Source organism: Lepidochelys kempii, chromosome 6 (genome assembly GCF_965140285.1).
Source record: "Lepidochelys kempii isolate rLepKem1 chromosome 6, rLepKem1.hap1, whole genome shotgun sequence".
Taxonomy (NCBI): Eukaryota; Metazoa; Chordata; order Testudines; family Cheloniidae; genus Lepidochelys; species Lepidochelys kempii.
The window spans coordinates 39,948,121-39,962,407 of NC_136385.1; the positions used below are offsets into that span (position 1 = coordinate 39,948,121).

Below are 14,287 nucleotides of genomic sequence, written 5' to 3' on the forward strand. Positions count from 1 at the left end.
ATGCCAGTTTCTTATTTCTATACACACTTTTCCATGTGTGTCTACTCTCTACCTCAGCACAGCTGCCAGTTTCCCTGGGCTGCCTGTCAAGCTCTGACAGGAAGAATACTGGTCTGGTTAATTTAAAGAAGAAAATCATACTTTGCCACTCTGAAAATTACATGAAAATCTGAAATATGGTGGATATAGCAAAGTCAGGAGGCTCTTAACTTGCGAGGAAATTATGCTTCACTCTGCAGAAAGCTTTCTGTAGCCATCTGATGTTCCTCTTTGAACACCCTATTTGTGTGATATTTTACTTCATCTACAAGGTGAGCTCCATGCCCATTTTGTTTTAAAAATGAATGTTCAGAACTGTACTAGAGAGGTTTTCCATTGCTTCCTGTTGATAAACACTGAATTAAAACATCTCTAAAATATTACCCGTGAGTTCTTTAAACATTCACTTAAACTTTAATATATAAATACAAAATAGGAATAAATAACAATTGCACAATGTCTTATTAAGAACAAAAGTATTTGTATAGACTAGCTCTATATAAATAAATCAAAGTACATTTTACTTGTGTTTTAGAAGAATGATAAACTTTTTATAAAATTAAGAAATTTTAAATTTATTTACTTTATCCCTCATACCCTTACTGCAAAGGAATCATGCATTATCTCTACTAAACAAAGATAAGATCCACCTAACTGAATGAGCCCTGATAAAGATGTGGCTCTACTTTCCAAAATTAGACATGAAACATAGACATACCAGGACTACTCATTGAACAAGAAATAGTAAAGTAGAATACAATGTTCATGTGTAGTAAAATCAAAGTTACTGTATATCAAAACTATGTCCCTTTACATACCTTTGTGATGAGTATTAAAAAAAAAAAAAATGACGACTGGCCAGCATGCAACTGACTAAAACATTCCAGTTTTAGGGATGTCTGAGTTTGGCCAAAGGAAAAAAAGAACTAAAAGAAACAGACAAAACAAACAAACATCCCAGATGCTTACAGTCCCTTTTGTGTTCTTCCTCTCTGTGCCAGGTCTGTTAATGCTTAGTTTGCAGCTGAGATGGGTGTTCCTGATGTTATTCTTCCTGTATGTGGTCCATCGTTGCAATTTGGAGCATAAATTTCATATGCCTTCATGGAGATGGTGGTCCTTTCAGAGAATTGCAGGACCCTGGAGTGCTTCCAACTGTAGTTCCTTGCCCAACCCACTGTATTAGAAATCACCTTTTAATGCAATTCTCGAAGACATTCAGCAATGTCCATAATTGTCACAGTTCCATTCACACAGTATTACTCACATTTACACAGCTTTGTTGACATGCTGTAAAGTTTCACTTCAGAACAGAATTATGATGCAAGCAAGGACCTTCATTAATTACAGCAGAAAGAGAGAGCTTTAAACATCTGTTACATATCCTGTTCTACTTCCCTTTTCACCTGCACAAGTGCTTCTAGTAAATTCTACTATACCATGGATTGCTCACTCTACATTTTTTTTCCTTATAATAATGCCATTTTTCCCCATTTGATTCTAAGGTGTAATTTTATAGTTTGATTCTAAGGTGTCGTCATTTTACAGTGAATTGTTCTAAACAGAAGGTAAGAACATTTAATTGAGAACAATTCTGTTGGTTTCAGCCTAGTTTAAGTTCTTCTGTCCCCCCTCCCCCCCAGTTGAAACACACAATGTTTTAACAATACACTAAATTGCACTGTATTTCTAATTGGGTCAAACAAACAAACAAAAAATTAAAAATCCTGATTATGTTTTTTAAATCAGTTGATATTTTAAGTTTTTAAGAGCATTTTCAGAAATTTTGTTTTTATAGCAAATAGGCCCCCTTATGTTTTAAAACTGCTGAGTGGTGTTGGTGTGAAATATCTCTCTTGTACCTCTTGGTTTATATCTTGTGTGATAATATGGGTCTATATAATCCTAGGTTTAAAACTCCTTCTAAATTCCCCTGAAGGAAATGTATCCTTTTTCAGTGATACCCACCCCTGAATGGGGAGTGACTCTCATCCACTCAGTCGTCTTGTAATTCTTTGGATCTCTCTCCTTTCATGCCTCTCTGAGATTGATCCAGCTTCTGCTGAAACGAGTGGGTCTCTGTTTTCTCCAGTGGGAGTTAGATCAGGCCCTTGTCTAACAGGCTGTCATTACCTTTTTCATGTTTACTGCTCTTAGCTGATCCATGGATCAGCTAGAAAGAATGCTGAAATGCACATGCACTGGTACCATCATCTTGAGACACGTGTGTCTCCTCAGCCACATGCTGGATTTCTGCTCTGGAAGCAACTGCTGCCCCAGCAGTGGAGTTCTATATGCACTCATTCACTGCCAGGTACTTTAGACCCACATTTACGGTTTGTTTAGGAAAAGAGGGGAAAAAGTTTATAAAACTATATAACAGAGAGGTTTTTTTGCTTTATAAGTTAGTGAAAAGAGAGGGTGTTTTTTTTTTTTTAATTTTAAAATTCATGTGCAGCAGCGATGTTGTGTCAATTTATTAACATGGAACTTCCACAAAAATTCCCTTCTAGTCCGCAACAACATGAGTGTCTTGGAAGGATTGAAATATTTATTCTTTTAATTTCCTCTTTAAACAAAAATGCTCTCTTCTACCAAGGAAGTGAGGCAATAGGTGCAAAACTCCCATGGACTTCAGTGGGACCAGGATTGCACCCATAATCTCTTGGTGATCAAATTTATGTTATGGAAGTGTTCCTGAAAACTATGCTGACTGTATAAAGTAGCATTGCACAAATGTACAGTGTAATCTGAAGTGGCAGTAAGGTGTTTGGGGAGGGAGTTTTCTCTCTTGAGGAAGTATTTTGGAAATTACTGTACCTTCCATTTGAAGCAATTTGTTCCATTCCAAGGTAAATATACAAAATTTTAAAAAGAGGGCCCTAGTGACAAGTTACCTCTGGGAGCAGTGTTTCAAAAAGAGGTTGACTGTCAGGTTCATGGGTAGTCACCCCAACTCTCCTGTTAGTTCAGTGGCAGAATTTAAACAGGATCTTTGGAGTACTCCACCCAGTATAATGCTGCCCTGCAGAGTTGGAACCCCAAACAAAATAGTATTGTGCTAATGGGAGAACCAGAACATGAAATTGACTGATCTAGTGGATTTCGTTGTCCAAGGGGGTCCAAGAGGTAAACAGAAATTATAAATGGTGTCACACCAGTTATGAAAAAGAAATAATGTTAATATTCACAGTATGGTGCTAACCTACTGTGAGCATCTTTTATATAGTACTGCCACCCCCAACTGTTCAGGCATCCTGAGTTGGGCACCAAAAAATCATGAGAGTTAAAATAAATAAATGTTGGTTTCTTTTTCTTTGCCTTCTGGTTTCTGAACCTTTTAGGGTGCACTCAGGTCAAGTTTCCAAGCACTTTCTCCATAACTGAGCCAGCTAGAAACACCTCCCCCCCCCAAATGAGACTGCATGCGAATCTCAGCTTTCTAGATCCCAGCAGCTGGGGCTGTAAGTGAAACACCAAATAGTGTGAAAATGGCGATAAAATAATGAGAGCAGGCAATACTGACTATATAACTTTTATGTCTCTAAAGGTGCCCCTTTAACATGCTGGAGATGCAGAAGCTGTGTGAGAACTTCCATATCTACCCTGAAAGTCAATCTCTCTCTCTCTCTCTCTCTCTCTCTCTCTGCAGTACAGGTGTTTCCCTTTCCACTGCAGCTACCAATCCTGGCACTACACTGGGGATAGTAGTTGCAGTGGGTAAGTACACACCTGTCTGCTTTGCATTCCAAGCAGGGATGCCGGCACTGACTTGTCCAGGGAATCAAAATGTTTTTGTTACAGGACCAAATTCATTGACCCCCATGGGAGTTTTTTGTTTGAATAAAGAGGAGATGCCTGAAATGAGGCTCATGCATGAGAGACTAGAATACTGTCACTGTGCCACAGTCTTGCTGATACCAAGGAGCTGCTCAGACAGCTTTTGTTGAAAGTAACAAGACAGAAACAGACTGACACTTTTTGCAAATTTTGGGCCAGCCTTGTAAGCATGTGCTCAAGACTACCTACTTGTATTTGCATGTGCTCAATTGTAAATCCAAAATGCCTAATGAACATGCAAGATGGTATGTGGACACAAAGGAAAGTCTGACTATGCATCAGGTATTTTGCTTTGACAAATGTATACAAGTTTGCATGTGTATGTTTTAACATTAGGGCTTTTACTAAATCCTTGAAATTAAACTATGCTGGAAAGGCTTTAGACAGTTAATTACATGCACAATTGAAGAAATAGTGAAAGTAGCTTTTTATCCCAGTGGCTCTTGTTCCTGGATGTGGATTTCTTAGTGTGGTACTGCCCAGTACAGTGATCACCTTTCAACATTTGTCAGCAGTTACCACACAGTGGCATCTAAGGTACTCCAGTTATTTCCTGTATAAATTATAGAGAAAGCTCCTATGCATTAACCATTCGTCAATTAATTTAAAATGACAACTGTGAGGGTGTTATGGGGCAGAGCCACCTCTGCCCTGCACCTATTTTTTACAGAGGTGAACAAATCTGTCTTATGCAATGTTACCTATATAACTGAGGCAGCTGTTGAAAACTGATCTGCAAAGAGCAATGAGGATTTACAGGCTACATAAAATACAAACACAAACCTACTTATTCTCCTTCTTGCTGAGGGAACATCGTGTCACTAAGGTTGCCGTACCTGTCTCATTCTTGCCCTACAGACAGTAGCTCCTTTTTTAATTTCTTAAAGTGTAAGGTCTTTGGGGCAGGAACCATGTTAACCTGGGTTTTTGTACAGAGTGAGGGGGGGACACCAATCCTTACTGGGACCTCAAGGCATGACCACAAGATAAAGGTATAATGACAATCAATCTTGAAGAAATGTATTTGCAAGAATATCCAGAAGAGCACTCTTTTTTTCGTTTGTTTGAAAAATATTGAATATATTAATCAAACTAGTTGCTGCACCCAGCTGCAAATCACACTGCTTGCAGATTTCCGTTGCTATCAGGCTTGCTGTTAAAACCAAACAGTTCCATGAATCTCTGGAAATGGGCATGAATTTGGCTTGCCATCTGAATTTGGGCAATAGTAGTGGCTGTACCAGTAATTTGTAGGTACCACCGAAACTTCTGGCTGTTACTGTTACTCGTGGATACCGTTAGACTATCTAAACAAACCACTCTTCACATAGTTGAAACATTTGTTTGAAAACTGAGGGTCCTATTCAGCAAATAGAGTCTTATGGCTCTGGCCACAGAGGCTCTAGAAGCTTCCAAAGCTCAGCTATCACTGAGCCTAATCCTGATTCAGGACCCAAAATTATACGTTGTTTGTATAAATATTTCTCTGCACAACTTGGATGCTTTGGGCACCCTCCCTCACTTGATTCTTGGGAATTACAGACATATGCTTCTTTGTAGCTCAGGTAGATGTAAAGTGACTCACATTAATGACCGCTGAAGGACTCAACTGAGCATGTGCTGAGAGAATAGTGATGTCAATTAGATTCTGACAGCCCTCTCTTTTCTATGAACAAGACTTCTGCAGCTCATTGCCCTCAAAAAAGGAAACACAGGTTTGATGTAAGGGCGTGCATAACCTCTGCTAACAGACATTGTCATGCTGGTTTATAATGCTCCATGAGTGTTCTGTCAAGCCACTCGTGTCATTGTTTGACTACAGTTAAGAGCAAGGTGCTCTGTTTTCCAAGCCCAGCTCAATCAGAGCAAAGCACAATTTTGGCTCTTGCATTGTCATGAAAAGGATAAAGTGCCCCTGGTCATGTCTTCAGCTTCTCAGTGAGCCCAGAGCTTTGTGTGCTGAACTTCACCACCTTGTTTGGACTATTTCCAGGTGCAGTCTTCCACTCCATTCATTCAAGCAGTTTGTGGGCACTCAGAGGTCCCAGACATGCGGACTGAACTGCAGTGGGACCCATTACTAAACATGATCAGTCATGGAGATGCAGTCCCAGTAGGATACTGCTATCATTGTACAAGGGCTTCCTGGTACTTGCCAACTGTCTACTGAAGCCATCTATGGTTGATACCTATAACTTAGCAAAACTGCCATATCACTGTAAGCATCCCCAATTACATTCTAATCAATACGACACACATAGAGAGGCTGCCCACTAATCATATCTTTGGATAACTAATGGGCATTGTGGCTGCTGGCTAGAAATATCAATATGGCAGGCCTTCCCATCCTTCTGCGCTGAGGGTTAGCATGCTAGTTGTTAAACAGGCTACCATATTTCTATCCATAAGCCTCTGGAAATGGGTGTGAACATGCATTGCCATCTGAATTTAAACAATACATGTAACAATAAAAGTAATTCCTAGGTTACAGCAGAGACCACTATTATTGTTGTATGTGGATAACAGTACCTTTGCCTAGATTAGAGCTAAATGGTGGTAACTTTCAGAAATCAAGATATAGCTGTGTCTATGATTTTTTTTTTTTTGTCTCCTGAATCAGGATTAGTATTCCCTGGGGAGGGAAGGGAGTGAGGGGGAGGGGTTAGAAGGATGTCTCTACCCTCTGGACTCTCTGCGGAATGGCCCCTGAGGAAATGGCTAAGAAAGAGATCAACAGGAATGCCAAATTTCTGCTGAATAGGTTAAAAGGGTGAGGAAGCCTCTTCGGCAGCCATCCATGTGCAGAAGGCCTGCATAACATTTCTGCTGAATAGGGCCCTAAATGAAGACAAAAGAAACATAGGAAGCCAGTCGTAACTTGAAGAGCTTTTTCGATTGTGCCGTTCCTTATTTTTACATTTGCTAATATCCAAGGACATTTTATTATTTTTGGTGCAATTAGACATCCCTTTGGACATGCCAGTGGAATGGAAATAGAGTCATATTTTTATCTGATATATAAATGTAAAACAGCCTATTTAGTTAATTATTCCTTAACAGCTCTAGACAGATGGATACGGTTTAGCCAATATACAGTGAACTCAACATTTTATGTTATAAAAATCACCCTATATATAATGCCTGAGTTTTAAGTTTATATATATATATTTTAAAGTTTGAAGTAGTTTACATCCCACTAAAACTGAGAGGAGCTGCTATGTCAGGCTCACTTTAAAAACTGGAGTTTCAGTTTAGTCTTTTCTGGGTTTAGTCTACAAATGTGGATCCTGCTATTTTGTTCTCAAAGATTTTATCCATCTTCTAGTTTCTCATTTAAAGAGCTTTTACAATTAAAGTAAATACTCAGGAAATGGAAATCTTACCTCTGCAAGGGGATGCCAATGAGCAATCGGTTTCCGAGGGTACGAAAGCATTTCATTCCAGTGGTCCCGGCCTAGGCTCTCTGCATCGTTGCCTATTTGACACACTCCAATGACCTCATTGTGACCTACACTGTGAAAATGTGCCATAATATTTTTTTCTTAAAATTTTACATTTGGGAACAAATGCCATTTAAATTCTCTATGACAAATAATGATCTAGGATGCTGGGAAAACTTGATGAGCTACACAACACAGATTTGAGTTTCATCCCTATCTTTTTCATTAACCTAGATAATATACTAATAGTTTACTCTTTTCTATCATATTAGTTCACACCGTGTGTGTTGGTTTTCTACGGAGTAAATTGACAGTTGGACTTTTATTTGTCTACACTCCAATTTTAACCAACAGAAAAATTCATTAACATTTGCAAAAGAGAAAAATAACTATACATTATACGTGTTCTGACTCCAGCCCACCCAAAGCATCTGACATGTAAAGACTACTATGTGAAATGGAATATCTGAACAAGCAGGACATCTCTTCCAAAGCAATTATTTGCAAATAGAATATATAGTGGGCCACATTTTCAGAAGAAATCTGAGGAATTAATGTGATGGTGCACAAATGGCCGTTCAGAATGCAGACTGTTCATTGGGATAGGCAATCATTACAATTTGAGTAAATATGTATGCAAATTAGGCATACAAAGTTCTGGATGCAATTCTGTATCTCAAAAACTAAGAAGTAAATGCTGTGTGATGGTACAGAGAATTGTAGCCTGCTGCTGAGACCTGCACCACAAAACATTTTATGACAACTTGTGCCAGCTTTTTACAATCTCTTGCCTCATAAAATCTTGCATAGTAGATTTGTATTCAGTAGCAGCTACAGGTATCTCACCGGTCATAATCCATAACTGCTATTGACAAGTTAATTTGGTCAATGTTTTCCGGAGGGACATCGAAGACTATGGCTTCATTGTAAACGGGATTGAGGGTATTCCTCTTGGTGGATGTTTTCCTTTTCTTTAGCCGCCGTCCTTCGCACATTAAAGAAACCTTCACGTAGGGATCTGGGTGAATCATGATAAGCAATTTTGTTGATTTAAAAATAGACACAGATGGAAAGCAAATGGAGTAAGCTTAATTTATGCCTATATCTATATACATAATTTATTCACCGTTACCTACATTAGAATCTGAGCTCCTTCAATAATGACACGCGCTGGCAGTTAAAAGGTCTTCCTGGTTGAATGACTGTAATGAACCATTAGATGTTCATTTAGGAAGCTGGGTTTTTGTATTGTGTCTTCTCAAAGAATGTAAAAATTTCCATTAAGACACAATATGGATTCCCATGTTAGTAACAGTCTGCAGGGCCGGCCCACAACATTTTGGTACCCGAGGCGAGGAGCTCAAATGACACCTCCCATGCTCCCTTGCTTGGGCCAAAACTTTGAAACTCTGGGTTTTTGTGGTGCCCCCCCCCCCCGGCAGTCTGGCACCTGAGGTGACTGCCTCAGTTCGCCTCATGGTAAGGCCAGCCCTGATAGTCTTTGTAACTGATTACAGCTATAGCACAAGTAGAACCCGGACACAATCAGATAATGGGGTCAGCGCTAGTGTTTGCTGATATGGAACTAGTTATGTTAACACTTTAGAAGTATAATAGTTTGAGTGGTGTACAGTTACCGTTCTCTTTAGAAGTACGGTTAAAGCTGTGGGTGTAGTAGAAGACTGTCCTACGTGGGGCACCTGTTTCATTGTTGCTCCTTTCTGACAGTACTATTACCACCACCACCCCGCCCCTTTGCCAGTGGATTGAAACATGGCATCTCTGACCCCTTTGTAGCAAAATCCCAAACGGGTTTCATTTTGTTTTCAATACCAACCCTGAAAATGGTTGCTACAATGGACCAGTGAGCTTCATAATCTTGGCCCAAGCATCATTTGTATCACATTAATGGCTGTTGAGCCTCTCCATTGTCGGTGTTGGTTTGTATTGTACCCAACATATACCCCAACAAATAGCAGGCAGTGCAAAATTAAATTCTGTGGTTACCATCATAGGATGGCCACCTCCAAGTATTCAAAAGCCAGGCCCCCAAAATTCTTGAGGTCTTTACGATGATAAACTTTGGGTTCTTTTAATTTGCCGTGTAGTTTTTGAGCCTTTAGAGTTCACATTTTTTTAAGCTTTTCTTTGCAACTAGCTAAAATCCTAAAATTTAGGATGGCTAAAATTATTTTTTAATGAAAGAATCTCCTATAATCAAATAACTGCAGAAACCAGGGCTTTAAAAAAACACCAAATATCAGAAGAGTTGGACACACTGTACCATTTCTTTAATTCAAGGGGGAGAAGATGAAATTGTAATGTTGGGCATGAGAGAAATTCCTACCTGATGCTCCTGTTATGTCCATTGCCTTTAAATTCCTAGCCTTTATTATGGTAATAGTTAATCTGCCAGCTGTTGGAAGGTAGCAGAGTGAGAACATCAAGTCACCAAGATCCACATTGTCCTGTAAAAAAAAACAAGTTTGTGAAACAGTAATAAAACTCTCTCTCTCTCCCTCTCTGTGCCTAGAAACGAATGATAGAGTATGTGTATTTAGGAGCGCTGGTTATTCCAGAGAACTTAATTCTCCCTTGCAGAGCACGTGGCAGGAAAAGTATGCACTGTATGCAGAGGTTTGCCCAAGCTGCTGAGTTTGTAGGCAGAGTTCTGAGTCCCATGAGCTGTAAACATCATTACAATTTTGTAGCAGTCAGTAGTGAGAGAGGAGCCATGTCCTAGTAGTAAGAACAGTGGTAGGTACCTGGAGATCTTTGTTCTACTACTGACTAGACAAGTCTCTGGAGCTCTTTGTGCCTCAGCCTCCCTATTTGCAGGGAATTTACCATAACGGGGTTCATGGGAGAAACCGCAAATTGACAAGGTAGGATGAGGTTTCATACAACTGCCCAGGATTTGTCAGGCCAAACATTGCAGTAGGGAAGGTCGGTGGAGGGAGCACCATCAGGGGTAAAGTAACCTGGAGCAGGAGGGAGTGCAACTCTCCCTTTCCGCCAAAAGCGGAATGAGAACTTTTCTCTCCCTGGTGTGCAGGAGCAGCTCTCCCCCTGCAGCCCTCCCTCCTCCTTAGCTGGTGCAGTGACTGCATCCCTTTTCTGTTTCAAGTCACTGGGTACCATCCGGGGTTCAGAAAGGTAGCTGAGGAGGAAGTCCACCGGATCCCAGATGTAGATATTAGGGAACAAACACAATTTTTTTCACCTGATCACAAAGGAAAAATGTTGGTAGATTTTTATTTTTTTTTTATCTAGCCACTTTAGACGAATCTGCCAGCTTCATCCACTTTGGACGAATCTGCCAGCATTAGAAGCCGTCCAGTAGGGATGATGCATTAGAGCAAGTTGTAAGGCACATCTGTTTACTCAGCTTTTGCCTTAAGGAGTGGGAAGAGATGGCTGAGTGATAGTTCTTTCCTGCAGTTGTTTTTTTGTTGTTGTTGTTGTTGAGGGGGGCATTCATTAATTGACAACATATTAATTTAGATGACCATTATTTGTGATAATAAGATGTTGGAGTTGTGATAGGTGAATTTTGTAATCTGTGGGGGGTGGGGAATAGATTTTTGGGAGAAAAGCAGGGATTTACTTTTTAATTCTTTGTAGTAGTTTGGATTTAAGGCAGTTTTCCCACAAGACAGAGTGGGGAAAATGCTCACTGTTTTTCTGAAAAAAATACAGTTGAGCATGAATTAATAAATATTTATTGACACCAGCAGATAAATATTTGTTTTGTAGCTGGAGCAGTATCTATGAAGTATTTCAGAAAGGACTCAACATTTTATTTATTACTTCCATTCTACCAAGTTTTTGATACATAGATACATAGATATTTAGGTCAGAAGGGACCATTATGATCATCTAGTCTGACCTCCTGCAGAACGCAGGCCACAGAATTTCACCCACCACTCCTACAAAAAAAAACAAAAAACCTCACACCTATATCTGTGCTATTGAAGTCCTCAAATCGTAGTTTAAAGACTTCAAGGAGCAGAGAATCCTCCAGCAAGTGACCCATGCCCCATGCTACAGAGGAAGGCGAAAAACCTCCAGGGCCTCTTCCAATCTGCCCTGGAGGAAAATTCCTTCCCGACCCCAAATATGGCGATCAGCTAAACCCTGAGCATATGGGCAAGATTCATCAGCCAAAAAATTCTTTCCTGGGTAACTCGGATCACACCCCATCTAATAGCCCATCACAGGCCATTGGGCCTATTTACCATTAATATTTAATTACCAAAACCATGTTATTCCATCATACCATCTCCTCCATAAACTTATCGAGTTTAATCTTAAAGCCAGATAGATCTTTTGCCCCCACTGCTTCCCTTGGAAGGCTGTTCCAAAACTTCACTCCTCTGATGGTTAAAAACCTTCGTCCAATTTCTAGTCTAATTTTCCTTGTGGCCAGTTTATATCCATTTGTTCTTGTGTTCATATTGGTACTGAGCTTAAATAATAATTTGAGTGAGTCTGGAGATGCTTTTTGTCCATTTTACAGTTTTGATATTAATGTAAGCAGATGAGAAACCTTGTTTATGGATGAAGAAAACTCTATTTATATTTTTGATAGATAACTGTGACTATCTGGCGGGGTGATTTTCTTTGGTTAATAATGTCTCCTAATTAAGCAGCCCTAGAGATCTTTCTCTTCATAGGTTACACACTTCTTCCTTTTGGATTTTCAAAGGAAACTTTTCTATTTATAAAAAGAAAAGGAGGACTTGTGGCACCTTAGAGACTAACAAATTTATTTGAGCAAAAGCTTTCGTGAGCTACAGCTCATGAAAGCTTATGCTCAAATAAATTTGTTAGTCTCTGAGATGCCACAAGTCCTTCTTTTCTTTTTGTGGATACAGACTAACACGGCTGCTACTGTGAAACCTTTCTATTTATACATACCTTTTTCTGTTAACAGTGTATGTGTTTAATCAGCTGAGGTAGTGCAGGTTCAGTGTCTCGTAATATTCCAAACCCGTTGTTTTTCCCCTTATTGTGATATAATTGTTACAGTAACACCTAAGCTTCAAGCAAGATCAGGGTCTCATTGTGCAAGGCAGTATGTAGGTATATGGTAAGAGACCATCCCTGACTGACAAACAGGACAAAGAATGGGAATGGAACAAGATGTGAAAGGACCTGCCCAAGGTTATACGTGGCAGTTCAGGTCTCCTGAATTCCAGTCCAATGTCCTATCCACTACTTATACTGTCCCTTTCTTTTTTTTTTTTCTTTTTGCTGTGACCCTGTCTTCCCCCTTAGCTTCTTAGCCCTTTAACTGGTTATAGCTGACCTTTCAAATTAAAAAGGTCATAGAGCAGTTTTTAAACTAAGGGCTGGGGGGGAAAGCCAACAGGTGCAGAGGAGCACGTGGTTTGGACAGCACCATCTCTTAGGGGAGGATCTATTAATGGAGATTCTCTGGGTCCTAATAAGGAGGAGAGAGTGGAAGATGGTAAAATACAGGTAGGATCTGATGAGAAACAGTCAAAGGAAAAAAAAAAGTCCCATTCAATTACATCATGTAATGGCAGACAGCTAAAAAGTGACAAGTTTTTCAAGGGCTTATATACATCAATACTAGAAGTCTAAATAATAAGATGGGTGAATTAGAGTGCCTCATATTAAATGAGGATGTTGATATAATAGGCATCACAGAAACTTGTTGGAGTGAGGATAATTAATGGGTCACAGTAATACCAGGGTACAAAATATATCAGAAGGACAGAACCAGTCGTGCTGGTGGGGGAGTGGCACTATACACAAAAGAAAGCATAGAATCAAATGAAGTAAAAATCTTAAATGAACCAAATTGTACCATAGAATCTCTATGGATAGTAATTCTATGCTCTAATAATAAGACTATAGCAGCAGGGATATATTACTGACCACCTAACCAGGATGGTGATCGTGACTGTGAAATGCTCAGGTAGATTAGAGAGGCTATTAAAATAAAAAACTCAATAATAATGGAGGATTTCAACTACCCCCATATTGAATGGGAACATGTCACCCCAGAATGGGATGCAGAGATAAAGTTTCTTGACACCTTAAATAACCGCTTCTTGGAGCAGCTAGTCCTGTAACCTGCAACAGGAGAGGCAATTCTTGATTTAGTCCTAAGTGGAGCACAGGATGTGGTCCAAGAGGTGACGATAGCTGGACTGCTTGGTAATAGTGACTATAAAATAATTAAATTTAACATCCCTGTGGCGGGGAAAACACCACAGTGGTCCAACACTATAGCATTTAATTTCAGAAAGGGGGACTACACAAAAATGAGGAGGTTAGTTAAACAGAAATTAAAAGGTACAGTGCCAAAAGCGAAATCCCTGCCAGCTGGATGGAAACTTTTTAAAGACACCAGAATAGAAGCTGAGCTTAAATGTATACCCCAAATTAAAAAACATAGTAAGAGAACCAAAAATGTACCACCATGGCTAAACAACAAAGTAAAAGAAGCAGTGAGAGACAGAAAGTCATCTTTTAAAAAGTGGAAGTTAAATCCTAGTGAGGAAAATAGAAAGGAGCATAAACTCTGGCAAATTAAATATAATTAGGAAGGCCAAAAAAGAATTTGAAGAACAGCTAGCCAAAGAGTCAAAAAGTAATAGGATTTTTTTTTTTAAGTACACCAGAAGCAGGAAACCTGCTAAACAACCAGTGGGGCCACTGGACAATCAAGATGCTAAAGGAGCACTCAAGGACGATAACACCATTGCGGAGAAACTAAATAAATTCTTTGCATCGATCTTCATGGCTGAGGATGTGAAAGAGATTCCCAAACCTGAGCCATTCTTTTTAGGTGACAAATCTGAGGAACTGCCCCAGATTGAGGTGTCATTAGAGGAGGTTTTGGAACAAATTGATAAACTAAACAGTAATAAGTCACCAGGACCAGATGGTATTCACCCAAGAGTTCTGAAGGAACTCAAATGAGAAATTGCAGA

At 39.5% G+C, this 14,287-nt stretch overlaps 1 protein-coding gene across 4 annotated transcripts in view; it reads right to left on the bottom strand.

Moving 5' to 3' along the window:
• Positions 1-532: 532 nt before the first annotated feature.
• The window catches only part of SYT9 (synaptotagmin 9), a 109,532-nt gene continuing 95,777 nt past the window's right edge, over positions 533-14,287 (bottom strand). The window contains exons 4-7 of one of the 4 annotated variants that reach the window (XM_073347692.1): positions 9,667-9,787; positions 8,166-8,337; positions 7,263-7,392; positions 533-1,216 (exon numbers count right to left, since the gene is read on the bottom strand). In XM_073347692.1, the coding sequence (XP_073203793.1) occupies positions 1,142-1,216; positions 7,263-7,392; positions 8,166-8,337; positions 9,667-9,787 (498 nt within the window). In that variant the 3' untranslated portion in view covers positions 533-1,141. Of the gene's footprint in view, positions 6,718-7,262; positions 7,393-8,165; positions 8,338-9,666; positions 9,788-14,287 lie in introns of those variants that run through there. The other 3 variants (XM_073347693.2, XM_073347691.2, XM_073347694.1) reach the window with 3 other exon arrangements.